The sequence below is a fragment of the Mobula birostris genome, chromosome 5 (genome assembly GCF_030028105.1).
Source record: "Mobula birostris isolate sMobBir1 chromosome 5, sMobBir1.hap1, whole genome shotgun sequence".
Taxonomy (NCBI): Eukaryota; Metazoa; Chordata; class Chondrichthyes; order Myliobatiformes; family Myliobatidae; genus Mobula; species Mobula birostris.
This window is the reverse complement of record NC_092374.1, coordinates 175,783,937-175,804,172: the sequence shown is the minus strand read 5'-3', so window position 1 is coordinate 175,804,172 and position 20,236 is coordinate 175,783,937. Positions and strand designations below refer to the sequence as shown.

At 48.6% G+C, this 20,236-nt stretch overlaps 3 protein-coding genes across 5 annotated transcripts in view; 1 reads left to right on the top strand and 2 right to left on the bottom strand.

Moving 5' to 3' along the window:
- The window catches only part of rxrba (retinoid x receptor, beta a), a 70,216-nt gene extending 68,352 nt beyond the window's left edge, over nucleotides 1-1,864 (bottom strand). Inside the window, exon 1 of one of the 3 annotated variants that reach the window (XM_072258943.1) lies at nucleotides 867-1,864. In XM_072258943.1, coding sequence (XP_072115044.1) covers nucleotides 867-885 — 19 coding nt within the window. In that variant the 5' untranslated portion in view covers nucleotides 886-1,864. The remainder of the gene's footprint in view (nucleotides 1-866) is intronic. The other 2 variants (XM_072258941.1, XM_072258942.1) reach the window with 2 other exon arrangements.
- Nucleotides 1,724-19,289, top strand: bbs10 (Bardet-Biedl syndrome 10). Its single transcript, XM_072258940.1, has 3 exons — nucleotides 1,724-1,904; nucleotides 11,247-11,439; nucleotides 13,221-19,289. The coding sequence occupies exons 2-3, from the start codon at nucleotides 11,249-11,251 to the stop codon at nucleotides 15,556-15,558; spliced, it is 2,529 nt and encodes an 842-aa protein (XP_072115041.1). The 5' UTR covers nucleotides 1,724-1,904; nucleotides 11,247-11,248; the 3' UTR covers nucleotides 15,559-19,289.
- Nucleotides 15,857-20,236, bottom strand: part of hsd17b8 (hydroxysteroid (17-beta) dehydrogenase 8) — a 45,445-nt gene continuing 41,065 nt past the window's right edge. Inside the window, exon 9 of the mRNA XM_072258944.1 lies at nucleotides 15,857-18,004. Within this exon, the coding sequence (XP_072115045.1) occupies nucleotides 17,988-18,004 (17 nt within the window). The 3' untranslated portion in view covers nucleotides 15,857-17,987. The remainder of the gene's footprint in view (nucleotides 18,005-20,236) is intronic.

Here is a 20,236-nt window from a genome sequence, read left to right as displayed (position 1 = left end):
CTGGATCCTCGACTTCCTGACCAAAAGACCCCAATCAGTAAGAATAGGCAAAAACCAGCACCAAGGGGCTGCGTGGCCTATTTCTGCTCTAACTCCATCTCAAGGTTACAGAGGGCACAACAGTGGGTCAAATCTCTAATAACGATGTGCTGGATGTCACAACAATAACTTTTCCCTCAGCTTCACCAAAAGAGCTGGTCATTGACTTCAGGAAGGGGGCTGGGGTGCACATTCCTGTCTACATTTGGGGTGCAAATGTTTGTGAGGGTACGAGTTTCAAGTACCTAGTAGCAAACATCACAAATAACCTGTCCTACTCCAACCATGCAAACACTACAGTCAAGAAAGTTCACCAATGCTTCTACTTCCTTAGGAGGACTAAGAAATTTGGCATGTCTTCATTGACCCTTACCAATTTTTATTGATGCACCATAGAACGCATCTAATCTGGATGTATCACAGCTTCACTGAAGGATAAAAATCAAGCAAAGGGGAAGAGATTTTATACCCCACCATATAGCATCTCTGGAGAGGAATATACAGTTGATGTTTCATACCGAGTCTCTCCATCGGTACTGATGCTGGTACTGAGAAAGGGTCTCAGCCTGAAACATTGATTGCTTAGTCCTCTCCATAGATGCTGCTTGACCTGCAGAGTTCCTCCAACATTTTGTGTCTGTTGCACAGTTTAACATCAGACTGGTCTCCTGCCATACTGCACTGTTGGTTTAATTCACACTTCTGAGCTCCAGTAAGCACCTGTGGTCCCTCTCAACACGATAAAGCTTAGTCACTAACTCTTCACAGATGTGAGATGTCCCCAGGACCAGAGTTTACACCACCCAGCCCAGTTACTTCGCCCTTACCTCTGTTGCTCTCACACATTCCGTCCTCAGCCAGTTCCAAGACTGCAGAAACGATGGTGGCAGGAGGTGCAGGGTGGCAGTGAGGCACTAAAACGTGATTCCTCCCAGCTTCTGAAGTCTAACCCTTGCTCTGATCATTGCTGCCCCTCTGATCCCAACCCATCTGCCATGTGTCGATCACTTTTGTTTTCTTTCTACACCTCCTGGGGTCAACCTCACTTAAATACACTTCAACGTTTTTCTTTCAACTCCTCCAATCAGGCTCACTGCCTGGGTCTCAGTCTTCTCCTCCTCTCCCTTTCCTTCTCTCCCCAGAGCCAAGACTCCCCGTCCCCTCCCCAGGAAAAAAAATCAACCTGTCTCTCTCTCACTCAGTGGCCTGAAGGCTTCACTCTCTGTGGGTCAGTCTCAGCACCAAAACCCCTCCCAGGGCTCAGACATCCTTCTTCTCTCTCCAGACAGTCCTTATACTACTCCTTCTACCCCACTTCGACCACTGGCTAGAGCCCTCTAACCCTCTAACCCTGGATCGCTTGTCACCGGTCGCTCTCGGCACCAAGACAGCTATCGACGGGCTGCCTCTCCCAGCAGTCAGTCCTCCCCAGGCTCAAACCGCCCTCTCTCTCGCTCGCTCTGCCCGGAGCCTGCGGTCACTCTTCCCCATGGGATCAATCCCTGCTCTCGGGCTTGGTATTAGCGAAGCCCGTCGGCCGGTCCTCAGTGTATCGGTAGCTCCAACAACTAGGCCGCACTCCCTCCCACCTCCGGAGCGCCGCAGAGCCCGGCAGCCTCGGCATTCGGCGTGGGCACCTGATTGGCTGGGCAGGCGGGAGGGCGGGGACAGTGAGTCACCAGAGGGCACAGAGCAGGACAACAGCCGAGAGTGAGCGGGGCGAGAGGCTGGTGCGGGTTACTGGGGTCAAAGTCACGGTTGGAGAGAGCGGCACGGGGTGACATCAGGGCGCGGGGGAACGGGCGGTGATCCTGTATGACGTCAGAGGGTAACGCGTGGCGAAGCGTGTTTTTGGTGATTGACAGGTAGGTTGCTGGGCGGAGCGGGGTGATGGGGCGGGGCTACACCTGGGGCTGGGCGGGAACAGAGTGGTGTACGAGAGGGCGGGGCTAGACTGGGAGGGGTTCGGGAGTGTGGGAGGGGGGGCTGTTTGACCGACCCTAAGCGGGGCATTAACAAGGCAGCGTGGGCACGGCAAGGGGCAAGCTGAGAATTAGACTCCGCTATCTCGGCGGCTCTGCCTCCTGCGTGACGTCAAGTTACGTCATGGGCTGGGACCTGACGGGTCGGGGCTGCCAAAGGAGCCGCCTGACAAGGGGGAGTCGGTTCTCCGGGGGCTGGAGGTGGCAAGTTAGTGCCCTCCGCTGGAATTCCACTGGCTGATCCTCTATCCCCGGACGGGAAGAGGGGAGCAGTTAGTGTGGGGTAGGGATCAGCAATTCAGGAAGAGGCTCGCGGTTCAGTCGGTGTCAGGATGCTCAGACTGCAGCGAAGGAGTCTCGGGGTCATTTAGGTTCAGGGTGTTAGGGTCAAAATTCAGGGAGGGCTTCACAGTTTAGGGTTCATTTTGTGTCAGGGTGTTGGGGTCTCGGGTTGGGACAGTTCAGGTTTTCGAGGATGTCTTTTGGAAGGTGTGGGTCTGGAGATCTGACCTTGGAAAGGTCAGGAACAGAATGAAATGGGAGCAGGTGTGGGCCACTCGGCCCTAAAACCTATCCCACCATCGCCCAACCTTTTTTTATGTCATGGCCCAATACCATTACACAAGGGGTCCTTGGACTCCAGGTTTGGAACCACTGATCTACAATGATCATGATTGATCTGTGCTGGTCCCAGATCTTGGAATATTACCTTAATGTGATCACATTAAGGTCACCTCCACCTTAAATGTCTCCAAAGATCCAGCCTCCATCACTCTCAGGGACAGAGAATTCCAGAGCTCCACCACCCCCTTAGAGAAGAAATTTCTATAGTTCTCAGTTTTAAATGATCGACCCGTTATTTTGTAACAATGTCCCCTTGTTCGTGATTCTCCCACAGGTTTACAAACAAATTAATTTCTTAAAATGAACTAGCAATACTCTAATTACTGGAGTTTAGTTTGCACTAAAAAGGGCTGATTTTATTCTAATTGTGTTCTACCTTGTGAAAGTTGTATATACAGTAATTTAAGTCTAATTTGTTTTATTCTTGTGAACGCTGCTTATCTGATGCTATAGGACTGTGATGCTGCTGCGAATACGTTTTTCATTACACTTGTACGTTCATATACTTGTGCACATGACAATAAACTCAATTTGAACATCTCAACATTTGTCTTGTCAAGCCCCATTAAGATCGTATGTATTTGAACAAGATCATCACTGATTCTTCTTAGCTTCATGAAATAAAAACCCAAGCTGTCTTATCCTTATTCACCAGGACACCCCTCTCAGAAAGGGTAAAACAAGGGAACATGAACCAATCCTCATTGAAGTGAAGAGAGTGAGAAATTTCAAGTTCCTGGGTGTCAATATCTCTGAGGATTTAAACCTGGTCCCATCATATTATTGCAACAGTGGCTATATTTCATTAGGAGTTTGAGGAGATTTGGTTTAGAAACATAGAAACATAGAAAATAGGTGCAGGAGTAGGCCATTCGGCCCTTCGAGCCTACACCGCCATTTATTATGATCATGGCTGATCATCCAACTCAGAACCCCGCCCCAGCCTTCCCTCCATCCCCCCTGATCCCCATAGCCACAAGGGCCATATCTAACTCCCTCTTAAATATAGCCAATGAACTGGCCTCAACTGTTTCCTGTGGCAGAGAATTCCACAGATTCACCACTCTCTGTGTGAAGAAGTTTTTCCTAATCTCGGTCCTAAAAGGCTTCCCCTTTATCCTCAAACTGTGACCCCTTGTTCTGGACTTCCCCAACATCGGGAACAATCTTCCTGCATCTAGCCTGTCCAATCCCTTTAGGATTTTATACGTTTCAATCAGATCCCCCCCTCAATCTTCTAAATTCCAACGAGTACAAGCCCAGTTCATCCAGTCTTTCTTCATATGAAAGTCCTGCCATCCCAGGAATCAATCTGGTGAACCTTCTTTGTACTCCCTCTATGGCAAGGATGTCTTTCCTCAGATTAGGGGACCAAAACTGCACACAATACTCCAGGTGTGGTCTCACCAAGGCCTTGTGCAACTGCAGTAGTACCTCCCTGCTCCTGTACTCAAATCCTCTCACTATAAATGCCAGCATACCATTCGCCTTTTTCACCGCCTGCTGTACCTGCATGCCTACTTTCAATGACTGGTGTATAATGACACCCAGGTCCCGTTGCACCTCCCCTTTTCCTAATCGGCCACCATTCAGATAATAATCTGTTTTCCTATTTTTGCCACCAAAGTGGATAACTTCACATTTATCCACATTAAATTGCATCTGCCATGAATTTGCCCACCCACCCAACCTATCCAAGTCACCCTGCATCCTCTTAGCATCCTCCTCACAGCTAACACTGCCACCCAGCTTCGTGTCATCCGCAAACTTAGAAATGCTGCATTTAATTGCCTCATCCAAGTCATTAATATATATTGTAAACAACTGGGGTCCCAGCACTGAGCCTTGCGGTACCCCACTAGTCACCGCCTGCCATTCTGAAAAGGTCCCGTTTATTCCCACTCTTTGCTTCCTGTCTGCTAACCAATTCTCCATCCACATCAATACCTTACCCCCAATACCGTGTGCTTTAAGTTTGCACACTAATCTCCTGTGTGGGACCTTGTCAAAAGCCTTTTGAAAATCCAAATATACCACATCCACTGGTTCTCCCCTATCCACTCTACTAGTTACATCCTCAAAAAATTCTATGAGATTCGTCAGACATGATTTTCCTTTCACAAATCCATGCTGACTTTGTCCGATCATTTCACCGCTTTCCAAATGTGCTGTTATCACATCTTTGATAACTGACTCCAGCAGTTTCCCCACCACCGACGTTAGGCTAACCGGTCTATAATTCCCCGGTTTCTCTCTCCCTCCTTTTTTAAAAAGTGGGATAACATTAGCCTCCCCCCAATCCTCAGGAACTAGTCCAGAATCTAACGAGTTTTGAAAAATTATCACTAATGCATCCACTATTTCTTGGGCTACTTCCTAAGCACTCTAAGATGCAGACCATCTGGCCCTGGGGATTTATCTGCCTTCAATCCCTTCAATTTACCTAACACCACTTCCTTACTAACATGTATTTCGCTCAGTTCCTCCATCTCACTGGATCCTCTGTCCCCTACTATTTCTGGAAGATTATTTATGTCCTGCTTAGTGAAGACAGAACCAAAGTAATTATTCAATTGGTCTGCCATGTCCTTGCTCCCCATAATCAATTCACCTGTTTCTGTCCGTAGGGGACCTACATTTGTCTTTACCAGTCTTTTCCTTTTTACATATCCATAAAAGCTTTTACAGTCAGTTTTTATGTTCCCTGCCAGTTTTCTCTCATAATCTTTTTTCCCCTTCCTAATTAAGCCCTTTGTCCTCCTCTGCTGAACTCTGTATTTCTCCCAGTCCTCAGGTGAGCCACTTTTTCTGGCTAATTTGTATGCTTCTTCTTTGAAATCGATACTATCCCTAATTTCTCTTGTCAGCCACAGGTGCACTACCTTCCTTGATTTATTCTTTTGCCAAACTGGGATGAACAATTGTTGTAGTTCATCCATGCAATCTTTAAATGCTTGCCATTGCATATCCACCATCAATCCTTTAAGTGTCATTTGCCAGTCTATCTTAGCTAATTCATGTCTCATACCTTCAAAGTTACCCCTCTTTAAGTTCAGAACCTTTGTTTCTGAATTAACTATGTCACTCTCCATCTTAATGAAGAATTCCACCATATTATGGTCACTCTTACCCAAGGGGCCTCTCACGACAAGATTGCTAATTAACCCTTCCTCATTGCTCAAAACCCAGTCCAGAATAGCCTGCTCTCTAGTTGGTTCCTCGACATGTTGGTTCAAAAAACCATCCCGCATACATTCCAAGAAATCCTCTTCCTCAGCACCTTTACCAATTTGGTTCACCCAATCTACGTGTAGATTGAAGTCACCCATTATAAACTGCTGTTCCTTTATTGCACACATTTCTAATTTCCTGTTTAATACCATCTCCGACCTCACTGCTACTGTTAGGTGGCCTGCACACAACTCCCACCAGCGTCTTCTGCCCCTTAGTGTTACGCAGCTCTACCTATATCGATTCCACATCTTCCTGGCTTATGTCCTTCCTTTCTATTGCGTTAATCTCTTCTTTAACCAGCAACGCCACCCCACCTCCCCTTCCTTCATGTCTATCCCTCCTGAATATTGAATATCCCTGAACATTGAGCTCCCATCCTTGGTCACCCTGGAGCCATGTCTCTGTGATCCCAACTATATCATAATCACTAATAACAATCTGCACTTTCAATTCATCCACCTTATTACAAATGCTCCTTGCATTGACACACAAAGCCTTCAGGCGCTCTTTTACAACTCTCTTAGCCCTTATACAATTATGTTGAAAAGTGGCCCTTTTTAATGCTTGCCCTGGATTTGTCGGCCTGCCACTTTTACTTTTCTCCTTAGTACTTTTTGCTTCTACCCTCACTTTACACCCCTCTGTCTCTCTGCACTGGTTCCCATCTCCCTGTTGTGAACTAACCTCCTCTCGCCTAGCCTCTTTAATTTGATTCCCACCCCCCAACCATTCTAGTTTAAAGTCACCTCAGTAGCCCTCGCTAATCTCCCTGCCAGGATATTGGTCCCCCTAGGATTCAAGTGTAACCCGTCCTTTTTGTACAGGTCAAGCCTGCGCCAAAAGAGGTCCCAATGATCCAAAAACTTGAATCCCTGCTCCCTGCTCCAATCCCTCAGCCATGCATTTATCCTCCACTTCATCGCATTCCTACTCTCAGTCGCGTGGCACAGGCAGTAATCCCGAGATTACTACCTTTGCGGTCCTTTTTCTCAACTCCGTTCCAAGCTCCCTATATTCTCCTTTCAGGACCTCATCCCTTTTCCTACCTACGTCATTGGTACCTATATGTACCACGACCTCTGGCTCCTCACCCTCCCACTTCAGGATATCTTGGACACGATCAGAAATATCCCGGACCCTGGCACCAGGGAGGCAAACTACCATCCGGGTCTCTGGACTGCGTCCACAGAATCGCCTATCTGACCCCCTTACTATCGAGTCACCTATCACAACTGCCCTCCTCTTCCTTGCCCTACCCTTCTGAGCGACTGGGCCGGACTCTGTGCCGGAGGCACGGCCACTGTTGCTTCCCCCGGGTAAGCTGTCCCCCCCAACAGTACTCAAATAGGAGTACCTATTGTTAAGGGGCACAGCCACCGGGGTACTCTCTAACCTGACTCTTCCCCTTCCCCCTCCTAACCGTGACCCACTTGTCTGCCTCCCGTGGCCCCGGCGTGACCACCTGCCTGTAACTCCTCTCTATCAACTCCTCACTCTCCCTGACCAGATGAAGGTCATCAAGCTGCAGCTCCAGTTCCGTAACGCGGTCCCTTAGGAGCTGCATCTCGATGCACTTGGCACAGATGTAGACGTCCGGGAGGCTTGGAGACTCCAGGGCCTCCCACATCCGACACAGAGAACAGCAAACTGCCCTCACACTCATACTGCCCCTCTCCTCAAATAACAACAGAAAATGAATGCCAAACCTTCCTCACCTCGCCCGTTTCCGCCTAAGCCCGTCACCTAAAACACTCAAAAACTTATATGGATGTACCGAAGAGAACATTCTGACAGATGCAACACTGTCTGGTGTGGCAGGGAATCAAAAGCAACTACAGAAAATTGTAAAGTTACTCAGCTCCATAATGGGTACTGCCTCCGTAGTATCCAAGACATCTTCAAGGAGTCCATTATTAATGACTCCCATCACCCAGGACATGTCCTTTCCTCATTGTTACTGTCAAGAAGGAGGTACAGAAGCCTGAAGGTTCACCCTCAGTGATTCAGGAATAGCTTCTTCCTCTCTGCCACCTGATTTCTATATGGACTTTTTCTGTGATTCATTTATTTTTTTCTATATTTATCATATATTGCATTCTGCTGCTGCCACTGTTAACAAATTTCATGACATATGCCAGTGATATTCAAGTCAAGTTCATTGTCAGTTAACATGTATATAACGTATATAACCATATAATGTACAGTGTCTATAAAAAGTATTCACCCCCCCGCCGAAGTTCTCATGTTTATTGTTTTATAAAATTGAATCACAATGGATTTAATTTGGAATTTTGTCCACACTGATCAACAGCTAAAGGCTCTTTCATATCAAAGTGAAAACATATCTCCAAACTGATTAAAATTAATTACAAATATAAAACACAAAATAATTGATTACATAAGTATTCATCCCCTTCAATATGACACACCAAATCATCACTGGTGCAGCCAGTTGGTTTAAGAAGTCACATAATTAGTTAAATAGAGATCTGTGTGTGATCAAGGTGTTTCAATTGATGTATTGATAATGCACCTGTATTGGGAAGGTCCAACTGCTGGTGAGTTGGTAGCCTGGCAAAAACTACATCATGAAGACAAAAGAACACTCCAAGCAACTCTGCAAAAATGTTACTGAAAAGCACAAGTCAGGAGATGATTACAAAAAAATTTGGAAGTCACTGAATATCCCTTGGAGTACAGTTGACAATCATCAAGAAATGGAACGAATATGGCATAGCTGTAGATCTGCCTAGAGCAGGCCATCCTCAAAAACTGAGTGACCGTGCAAGAAGGGAAATAGTGATGGAGGCAACCAGGAGACCTATGACAACTCTGGAAGAGTTACAAGCTTCATTGGCAGAGATGGGAGAGACTGTGCATACAACAACTGTTGCCCAGGTACTTAACAGCATTATGGGAGAGTGGCAAAGAGAAAGCCATTGTTGGGGAAAAAAAACTCACATGAAATCTTGGCTAGAGTTTGCCAGAAGACGTGGGAGACTCTGAAGTCAGTTGGAAGAAGGTTCTATGGCCTGATGAAACCAAAATTGAGCTTTTTAGCCATCACACTAAAACCTGTTTGGCCAAACACTGCACATCATCAAAAACACACCATCCCTACCGTGAAGCATGGTGGTGGCTGCATCATGGTGTGGATGCTTCACTGCACCAAGCCCTGGAAGGCTTGTGAGAGAGTAAAATGAATGCAGCAAAATACAGGGAAATCCTGGAGGAAAACCTGACGCAATCTGCAAGAGAACTGCAACTTAGGAGAAGATTTGTTTTCCAGCAAGACAAAGACTCCTAACATAAAGCCAAAGCTACACAGGAATGGCTTAAAAATAAGAAGGCTGATGTCCTGGAGGGGCCATGACGGAATCCAGACCTCAATCAAATTGAAAATCTGTGGCTGGACTTCAAAAGGGCTGTTAACTCACAATCCCCATGCAATCTGACAGAGCTTGAGCAGTGTTGTAAAGAAGAATGGGGAGAAATTGCAGTATCCAAATGTGCAAAGCTGATTGAGACCTCTCCACAGAGACTCAAGGCTGTAATTGCTGTCAAAGGTGCATCTACTAAATACTGATTTGAGGGGGGTGAACACTTATGCAATCAATTATTTTATATTTTATGTTTGTAATTAATTTCAATTACGTTGTAGAGGTCTGATTTCACTTTGACACGAAAGAGTCTTTTTCTGTTGATCATTGTCAAAAAAGCCAAATTAAATCCACTGTCATTCAATGTTGTAAGTACAGGTAAATTAATCATCAAACAATGGAAAGAATATGGCACAGCTATAAATCTGCCTAGAGCAGGCCATCCTTAAAAACTGAGTGACCTGTACTCCAAGGGATATTCAGTGACTTGGAAATTTTCTTGTATCCATCGCCTGGCTTGTGTTTTTCAATAACTTTTTGCAGAGTTGCTTGGGGTGTTCTTTTGTCTTCATTGTGTAGTTTTTACCAGGATACTGACTCACCAGCAATTGGACCTTCCAGATACGGGTGTTTTTACTATAATTAATTAAAACACCCTTGAATACACATGGTGATAGCCATTTAATTTATTATGTGACTTCTCAAACTACTGATGATTTGGTGTGTCATATTAAAGGGGTGAATACTCAAGCAATCAATTATTTTAGTGCTTTATATTTGTATTTCGATCACTTTGTAGAGATCTGGTTTCACTTGACACGAGTTTTTTTTCTGTCGGTCAGTGTCAAAAAAGCCAAATTAAATCCACTGTGATTCAATGTTATAAAACAATAAAACAAGAGAACTGCCAAGGGGAGATGAATGCTTTTTATAGGCACTGTATATTGAATGTCCCCAATTCAATGACAAAAGCAGTATTACCCATCCTGGGAGTGTGGGGGACAATGCCAAACAAACATCAAATCCTTTTTTTTATCGTGGGAACATATGTGTCCCAATGTTGTTCAATCTCAGTGATAAAGCCTTGTATCTAATGTGTTTGACTCTAGCCAAGTTTTATTTATAAAATTGGATCATTGCTGAAAATGTGCATCTCCCACAGGATCAGACCTAAACACTATCATAACAGATTCTGTAGATACTGGAAATGCAGGGTAACAGACGAAATGCTGGAGGAACTGGTAGCATCAATGGACAGCAACAAACAGTCGATGTTACGGGCTGAGACCTTTCATCAGTTGTGCATTTTGTGTGTTGCTCAGAGCTAAACACGGTCCGCCAGAGACCCTCTCCATGCATCGCTATTCACCCTTGATCTGTTTGTGGTGGTGCCTGTCGTAAATTGTCCAACGTGTTGCAGCCACTGGCGACCCGTCTCCAAGTGAGGCAGGAAAGAATCCACTCAACTCTTTAAAACAGCAGCAGTAGAGAGGTTAAAGTTAAATATCATCCCTGTCCAGGACACACTGCAGCCCAAGTCATGGGAGATGTATACTGAGAAATCATCAGTCACCATCATTCTCCAGACCTTGAGGTGCTGGAGTTAGGGCGGATGGGTCATTCAACTTCTCCACCAACATTCAGCCACAGTGGAGACTGCAGCAATCTCTCTCCTCGAGGATACTGTTGAAATCCTCACCCTCCCAAGGATGACGTGCTCACTGCTATTCATGCAATTCAGCAGCCACAGCTTAAAGGCGCACTTACATCACACCATGTAACCCGAGGTTTTATAATCCTCAAAATGGGTGATGGGACAGTGCAGAGGGAGCATCACTCTGTGTCTGACCCCGGGAGTGTGTGACAGAGCAGTGTAGAGGGAGTTTTACCCTGTGTCTGATCCTGGGGGTGTGTGTGATTAGACAAGGAGAGGGAGCTTCACTCTGTCCTTACCGGTAATACCTCACGTTTGTTGTATGTTGTGTAGGAATGGGCTGGGACAGCGCACTGGACATTGAAAACCTGGTGCACATTGCCGAAACCTTGGAGAACATTGTGTCACCATGCTTTGGCCCACTGGGAGGTCAGGTGCTGTTCACTAGAGCTACGGGAGACATCCTTATCACCAGGGATGGGGGCACCATCTTAGAATCTCTCCTGCTGGATCACCCTGCAGCCAGGTTAGTCCAACCCACACCTAACCCCTGGCCCAGGTTAGTCCAACTCAAACTTAAACCTGACTCAGGTTAATCCAACCCACACCAAACCCTAACCCAGGTTAGTCCAACCTGAGCCCAAATCCATCTCTGACCCAGGTTAGCTAAACCCAAGTCCACATCTGACCCAGGTTAGTCCAACCCAAGCACAAATCCATCTCTGACCCAGGTTAGCTAAACCCAAGTCCACATCTGACCCAGGTTAGTCCAACCCAAGCACAAATCCATCTCTGACCCAGGTTAGCTAAACCCAAGTCCACATCTGACCCAGGTTAGTCCAACCCAAGCACAAATCCATCTCTGACCCAGGTTAGCTAAACCCAAGTCCAAATCTGACCCAGGTTAGTCCGACCCAAGCCCAAACCTGGCCCAGGTTAGTCTGACCCAACCCTGACCTAGGTTAGTCTGACCCAGGTTAATTCAACCCACACCCAAACCTGACCCAGGTTAGTCCAACCCACACCGAAACCTGACCCAGGTTAGTCTGACCCAGGTTAATCCAACCCACACCCAAACCTGACCCAGGTTAGTCCAACCCACACCCTAACCTGACCCGGTTAATCTAACTCACACCCAAACCTGACCCAGGTTAGTCCAACCCACACCCTAACCTGACCCAGGTTAGTCCAACCCACACCCAAACCTGACCCAGGTTAATCCAACCCACACCCTAACCTGACCCAGGTTAATCCAACCCACACCCTAACCTGACCCAGGTTAATCCAACCCAAGCCCAAACCTGACCCAGGTTAGTCCAACCCACACCCAAACGTGACCCAGGTTAGTCCAACCCACACCCTAACCTGACCCAGGTTAGTCCAACCCACACCCTAACCTGACCCAGGTTAGTCCAACCCACACCCAAACGTGACCCAGGTTAGTCCAACCCACACCGAAACCTGACCCAGGTTAGTCCAACCCAAGCCCAAACCTGACCCAGGTTAGTCCAACCCACACCGAAACCTGACCCAGGTTAGTTCAACCAGAGCACAAACCTGACACATTAGTCCCAAATCCAGTGCTGACCCAGGTTAGTCTGACCCAAACCCAACACTGACCCCAATTTAATCTGGTCCCAATGTGTTCTAACCCCATCTTGACCAAGATAAGTCCAAACCCCTCCAAATACAACCCTGGCCCAAGTTAGTCTGACTCAAAGACAACCTTGGCCTAGGCTGGTCTGGTCCGGTCCCAGTGCTCAAACATTACTCAACAATAAACTGGACTCTGAGTGCCCGTGTGTTGTGCCCCAGTGGGTTGGGATGGTGTTGGTAGAGAGTGCAAGCGTGGGACTGGGAGTTGGGGAAATGCTACACTAAAGCTGAGCTAGATATTTAGCACAGGTCAGGGGCATGTGGGTGATGGGTACTGAGGGCTGAGTATGTGTAGTGTGGGTGGGGGGGTGGTTTGGTATGGAGTGTGAGGTGGTGTATTGTGTGTATTTTAGTAAGTATCCTTGTTGAGGGGTGTGTGTGTACGAGATAGAGGACGACAGAGAGTTGTGTGTGTGTTTAAGGATGTGCTTATGTGCTGAGTGAGATTGGGGTGTGTTGGGGCATGTGCAGTATAAGGTGAGTGTTTGGGAGGGGAGAGTGTTGCATGTGTATATTTACTGTGTGTGTGTGTGTGTGTGTGTGTGTGTGTGTGTGTGTGTGTGTGTGTGTGTGTGTGTGTGTGTGTGTGTGTCTGTGTTGCCCAGACGGAGATTGCTGCCCTCACCCTCACCCCTTGCCGTCTCTCCGCAGGTGGATGGTGCACAGTGCTCTGTGCCACCGCCAGCAGACTGGAGACGGAGCCAAGTCCTTTCTGCTGCTGCTTGCCGCCTTGCTGCGGGCAGCCCAGACCAAGGGAGTAGGTGTGCGGCAGCAACTGGCTCAGGGCCTGGCCCAGCTGGAGCGAGATGTGCTGCCACGGCTACTAGCCCAGGGGCTGGGTCCACACTGCACCTCGGCCCTTGGTCTAGGACCGGCACAGCTGCAGCGGGAGGCGGTGGGCCGTGTGCTGGTGGCCTACCTGTTGGGCCGGGTGGGCGAGGCTCGGGCCCCCCTCCTCGCCAACCTAGCCTGCGACCTGCTGTGGCGGCTGTCGGACGGAGCGCCAGGCCCAGGCCCGGCACTGGACCTGTGTGTCAACCACCCATCTGAGCTGTTGGTGGTTGTGGGCGGGCTGTCAGTGGGTCACAGCCAGGTGCTGGAGGGACTGCCACTAAGCCGGGGGCTGGCTGTGCGCAGCCGCCTGGGCCCCACCAAAGCCCTGTTGCTGTCGGGCAGCCTGGCACCGACCCTGAGCGAGCCTGGCCTCACCCTGCGGCCCAGCTCAGCTGTCGCACTGGCCAAGGCCCGCCTCTGGGTAGCCAGCCGGCTGGAGCAGGACATGGCCCGGCTGCGGGAGCTGGACATTGGCCTGCTGCTTTCGGGGCCCCGGCAGCCAGACTGCGTGCTGGAGGCGGCCGAGGCCAGCGGCCTGGCTGTTGTTCATGGGCTGCCAGATGATGAGCTAGCTTTGCTGGGGAGGCTGACAGGCACACAGCCTGTGTCACAGGTGGCTGAGGCCCAGGTGGCCGACACTGTGCAAACCTGCTTCGTGCAGCCTCTGGGTGCTGGACCCGGCCCGCAGCTGCTGCTGGGCTTGGCTGGATGCCGTGACCTGAAGCCCCACTGCCTCCGCCTCTGTGCCCCAATCCTTGGCCTGGCCCAGCAGCACCGCAGTGCCATTGCCGGCGCCTACCAGCTGCTGACACTTCTGCTGCCCGAGGGGGGGGACCTGTGGTGGGACGGGTCCAAGGTGGGTGATCCAGGCAAGGAGGCAGCTGAGGCAGGGGACCCAGAGACCCCAGGGTGGGAGGAACCAGACCGGGAGGGACTAGACCCAGGGATCCTGAGCTGGGAGGGACCAGGCCCTGGGAAGGGCAGTAAGGGTCCAGACCTAGACAACCCAGGCAGGAAGAGAAACATGGGGTCGAAGGGACCTAACCCAGGAAGCAGGAGAGAAGTCTTCAAGGCTGGGAGCCCAAGACCGAAAGGTGAGCGATCCAGCCCAGAGGCCCGGTGGAGGGAAAGGGAGGGAATCAAAGCAGAGGATGCAGAGAGCAGGATGAACAGACCTGGCACAGGGTCCTCAGGATGGGAGGGACCCTTCCCTGGAGCCCTAGAAAGGAAGAGTGAGGGACAGAATCCAGTGGGGGGCAGGGGACCTGGCCTAATGGTCCCAGGAAGGGAGAGTGAGAACGCTGACCCATGGACGCTGTCGAGGGAGGGACCTGACTTGGGAGGCGGGACGGTTGGACCCAATCCTGGGGTCCCTGGGAAAGGGAGGGGGATTCCCTTCCCAGAGACCACAGAATTGGAGAGGGAGGGAGATGAGCTAGAGAACCCAGGGTGGGAGAAGGAGGGAGTCAGTGCTGACGTTTCAGGAAAGGGGAGGGAGCAAGTCAAACCAGACCCTCCAGGATGGTGGCGGAAAGGAGATGATCCAGAGACCCCGGGGACAGGGAGCAAGGGATCCAATGCTGGGGTCTCAAGGAGACACTGGGAGAGCCAATGTGCCTGTGACCTGGGGAAAACAGAAGCTCAAAACAAGGGCAAGAATAGCCTCAGCATTGAGCGAGCACAGAGTGAGCCCTCCAGAGCTGTCCCCCATCCCCCCACCCCTACACTCTCCCCCGAGCTCCGGGAGCCAAGTGAGTGGCAGCTGCCAGCCGGCTGCGTGCTGCCCCCAGGTGGGGCATTCGAGTTCCTGCTACACCACCACCTCCAGCAGGAGTGTGCCCGGCAGCTCCAGCCCACCGTGGGGCTAGCTTGCCAGGTGCTGGCGCAGGCCCTGCTGAACATCCCCCTGCACCTCTACCGAGGCCCCAGCCCCGGCAGGGAACTCCTACAGGCCCACGCCAAATTCCTGCAGCAGCTCCGGGAGGGGCAGGTGATGCTGGGGCATCGGGGGTCGCTGGAGGTGGTGGCAGCCAAGGGGCAGCTGGTGAGCTCCACCCTGCAGTGCCTGAGGAGCCTGCTGAAGGTGGACAGGGCCGTGGCGGTGCGCGGCAGGCTGGGCAGCGGGGGGAGGGCAGAAGGCGAGGACAAGGAGTGAACGGAAACACCAGTCGCCAAGGGACAGCTTTCCAGTCAGAGGTGACTGACACCTGAACCACAGCTTACCGTGAGCAAGGGTTCCAGTTCGAGCCCTGCAGGACCACACCAGACACCACAGGCCAACAGAGCCCGATAGTGTAACTGGACAAGCAGCAGTTATATTCAGCCCATCTAAGCGACCCTTAAACTCATCGAGCTGCTGTCCTTGCTCAAGATCTCACAAATCCAACTTTGTTGGATATTTCTACAGTTCCTACCAAACTTTCTGGGAAAAGAAACATCTATGAACCAGTGGCTTAAAAACACCAAATCTTTTTATAATTAAGATAATTAAGGCATCCAGAGAGGTATGGTTGATGAGACATAGCAAAGGACACAAATTGAAAGGCTGACATATGGGTGTGAGACATGTCACTTTCACACATACTTACACATTCCATCCACACACACACACAGGCGAAGTTTACATTGAAGAGCACATCCTGTTCCTGTGTGCTGCCCACACCTGCCTACCCTGTCTATCACTGAACTGCAGCAAGTGTACCAGAAGCTCAGCCTCAGGAGCCTCTTGGTAAAGTGGGGCAGCCTACCCCCCCATGGACCTCTGAGAAAGGGGACTCATGGGGTGGGGGCGGATGGACCCCAACCTCCCTGACTTAGTAGACAGTCATTCACAGTTATTGTAGCAGCAACCGGACCAGGGATCACACTGATAAACATCGACTTCATAATGGAGCCATATCAACCCACAGATCTAAATGACACCACCTTCCACATAGAGAAGGCCGATCAATTGGTCACAAGGTGATCGTTGCTTCCAGAGGGTGCACCGTAAACTAAGTACAGTGCATCACTGTCGTCAAATAGTAGGAACTGAGCCACGGGTCCCCAGCAGACAGACGTGCACGGGATGTGGCAGCTCTGGACAGATGACATTCCCTGCACAGTGAAACATTCCTTCCCCACAAAACTGGAGATGCTGGAAAACTGAAATTTAAAAAAAAAATCTGGAAATACACAGCTGCACACACAAAGTGCTGGAGGTCAAGCAGCATCTATGGAGGGGAATGAACAGCTGACACTGAGACCCACCATCAGAACTGGAAAGGTAAGAAGCAGCAGCCAGAATAAGGTGGTGGGGGGTGGGGAAGGGATGGAGTACAAGCTGGCCGGTAATAGGTGAAGCCAGCTCAGGGGGATGTAGTAAGAAGCTGGGTGATGATAGGTGGAAGAGGTGAAGGGCTTAAGGAGGAACCTGATAGGAGAGGCCAGTGGACCATCGAAGAATGTAAGGAGAAGGGGCACCAGAGGGAGGTAATAGGCAGGTGAGGTGAAGGGGTAAGAGAGGAACCAGAATGGAAAATGGGGAACAGAAAAAGAGGAGGGGGGGAAAATTATTGGAAATTGGAGAAATCTACGTTTGTACTGTCAAATTGGGGAAATCTTTACTCACCTACTCCACCTATCACCTCTCAGCTTCTTACTTCCTCCCTCTCCCCCACCCACCCACCTTCCACTTCACCCGGTTTCACCTATCATTTGCCTTCTCCTCCCTCCACCTTCTTATTCTGGCTTTTGCCATCTTCCCATTCTGGTTTTTCCCAACTTTCCTCCCTGTCTTATGAAGGGTGTCAGCTCAAAATGTTAACTGTTCATTTCCCTCCATAGATGCTGCCTGACCCGCTGAGTGCCTCCAGCACTTTGTGTGTGTGTTGCTTTGGAGTTCCAGTCTCTGCAGAACCTTGTGATCTGGAATCATTCAGCATTTTAGATAATATCTGTGGACAGGCGGCAGCTAACTTTTCAGATGGATAATAAGGATACGGGCCCTTCAAGCCCACCCAATTTGCACTGACTATTAACACTAATTCTACACAAATCCTATTTTATTCTTTCCACATTCTACCACTCACCCACACACTGGGGATAATTTGCAATGGCTAATAGATCTGCCATCTTCCACGTCCTTGAGATATGGGAGAAAACCCACGCAGTTACAAGAAGGACATGCAGTACAGGTCAGGAGAAACCTGGGTCACTGAAGCTGTGAGGCAAAGCTGGGCTCACCTTATCTTGTGACCAGACTGATGAAAGATCGACCAGAAATAACAACCCTGCTGAGCATTTGTGCCATTTTCCATTCCACCCTAGTATCAGGCAACTTCACAGTTTAACATACCCAGCCTCCTCAATAGAGATTCCCCTGCACGGTGAAGAACACAATCCAATGTGAGAGGCACACAGCCCAGAAAAGTGGTGTCAGAGGATGGGTATCTTCTGAGAAACACCATTCAAATGATTTTCCAAAAGGTGAGGAAAGAAGGAAGGCAATCCTATTCCTCGGAAATTATTCCGAACAATTGTGATCCATTGTAGCAATCAGTCCAGTCATCTGTTCACCATACTCCTTGGTCGTGTTGCACAGCATTACATGAAAAGACCACCTGTTGAGACAGATTGCACAATAACTTCAGTTGAGTAGTATTGCTGGATACACTAATGAGAACACAAGATAAAAGAAAAGACCATATGGAAGTTCTTCATCTCTTAGTTGGGTAACAGTTCAGAATCTAACCTTGCCCCAGTTGCAGCTTCCCCCACAAAGAGAAACACCAACTGTGTAATTACCCTATCAAGCCTGCTCAGATATTTCATTGAGATCACCTTCACCCTTCTAACCATAGTGCGAGGGTCCAACCTCTCCAACTTTTCATCTCAAAACAACCCTTGAACCCGTGAAATAGCTTATGAACCTACTCCATTTGCCTTCAATGCATGAAGTGTTTGGATGGGGGGAGGATGTTGAAGTGTGGGGATGCATGGCTATTTCTGTGGCCAAGCCTTCACAGATACCATGTAGAAGCATTTACCTGGGAAAGCTACAGTGCTGTGCCTAGAAGAGGCAAAACCACCAAGACACAGTCTAAAAAACAGGGCATGTGAAGTACCTAATGCAATTTATACATAAGATGTCAAAATGATTGTAATCACAGAATACGATGTATAATATGTGATAAACATAACAATGTAATGTGTTAAGGCTGATTTATACTTCTGCGTCAAATTGACGCCATAACCTACGCAAGTGGCCTGCATGTGTTGTGAGCATTTATACCTGTGTGTTGGTGTGTCTGCGTCACTGTGCAACTCACGTACGTCACACATGCGCACATACCTGCCCGTGCAAGGCTTCTTGGTCATGGTAGTCTTTCTCGGGGTAAACAAGTTTAAAGTGAGCGTCTTTTTTCATAAAAGTGAAATGTGTCCTCCATAATTTCGGAGGTCTGTAAAGCTTTATGGAAAGCATTGCAGCCAGAGTTCCTTCCCTGCCCTTCAGTCGCCCAATGGGAAGCTATTGCAGCGTAGGAGGAAATGCGATGCTACCAAGCGGACCAATCACAGCTGTTGTGGTCTGCGTTGCCGCGACGCATAGTTACATTTTGGGGGAGGTGTGCGTCAGGCTACAGCGTAGAGTTCGCGGCTACGCCGTACCTACAGTGTTGATTTGATGCAGAAGTATAAATCAGCCTTTATATACAGATGGTGAACGTAGAGAAAAGGACCCACACAGTGAACATCTAATGCTCGAAAGAATATCAGGCACAGATATACATCAATTTCTGAAAGACTTGTATTCCAAGACAGTATATAAACACTGGTTTCACTCCAGTGTTCCAGAATCCAGAATTGCACTTCAAAATATATCAACAAATAATATCTGAAGTAACTTAAGATTTGTTAATAAAATATTTTATTAAGGTAATAAAGCATACGCGTTATCCTTTCTGGATACTTGCCCAGAGACATAGACATGATCCCCGGGATCATGAGAAGTTAAAGTCATCTTGTTGGACAAGGGTCAGTGTCCTAAAGAGTCGTTCTTTTAATTCAGTTTATTTTCTTTCTGTCTATGGATCGTGAGCCTTTGGAACTCTTCCTCATCCAGGGGCTGCAGAATTTTCTTTGATTCAGATTCTTGATTAGCAAGGGGAAGAAAGTGACTATGGAAGGATGAGAATGAAGACCTGAGGATGTGACTTCAAGGCTCTATTATTGCTTCTGACGTGCACCTTGACCTCTAGGTTGTAGTGACTCTACACTGATGTGTTGGGAAGATGAACAGGAGGGTTGTCACTGGTTTTCAGAGGATGAAACTCAGCTTGATGGAATTGGGATGTTGATAGCAAGGGTCCTTCCCGTGAGTGATGAACCAGGCTTGAAGATATTAGTGAAAATCTGGACACTATTTTTATCTTTAAATTAAAGTACAGTGGACTCCGTCCTGCTGAATCAGTTTATGCTGATCTCCACACTGGGATTGTCATCTCTGCAGATGGCAACTGTTTCTTGATGTAAAAGAATGCCTAAGTCTTACTACAGTGATTGTTTGGGTGGTGCTGATGCTGTCCTAGTGGTTTCCTGGTCCATCTGATTTTCAAGCTCTGATCGATCCTTGTTTGTGAGCTCTTCAGCATCAGATTTTGGTAACTCTTCCACATCATTCTTATCTATACAGTCATATCCCACTTTACGGACAATCTGACAATGTCTTCTCTTAAGATTTTAAAGGTTTAAATAAATCATGGGAGACACTACCTAGCCATAACTTTGTCCATGCAAGAGACATTAATGTGGTCAACAGCCAGAAGCACAAGAGACTGCAAAGACTGGAAGCT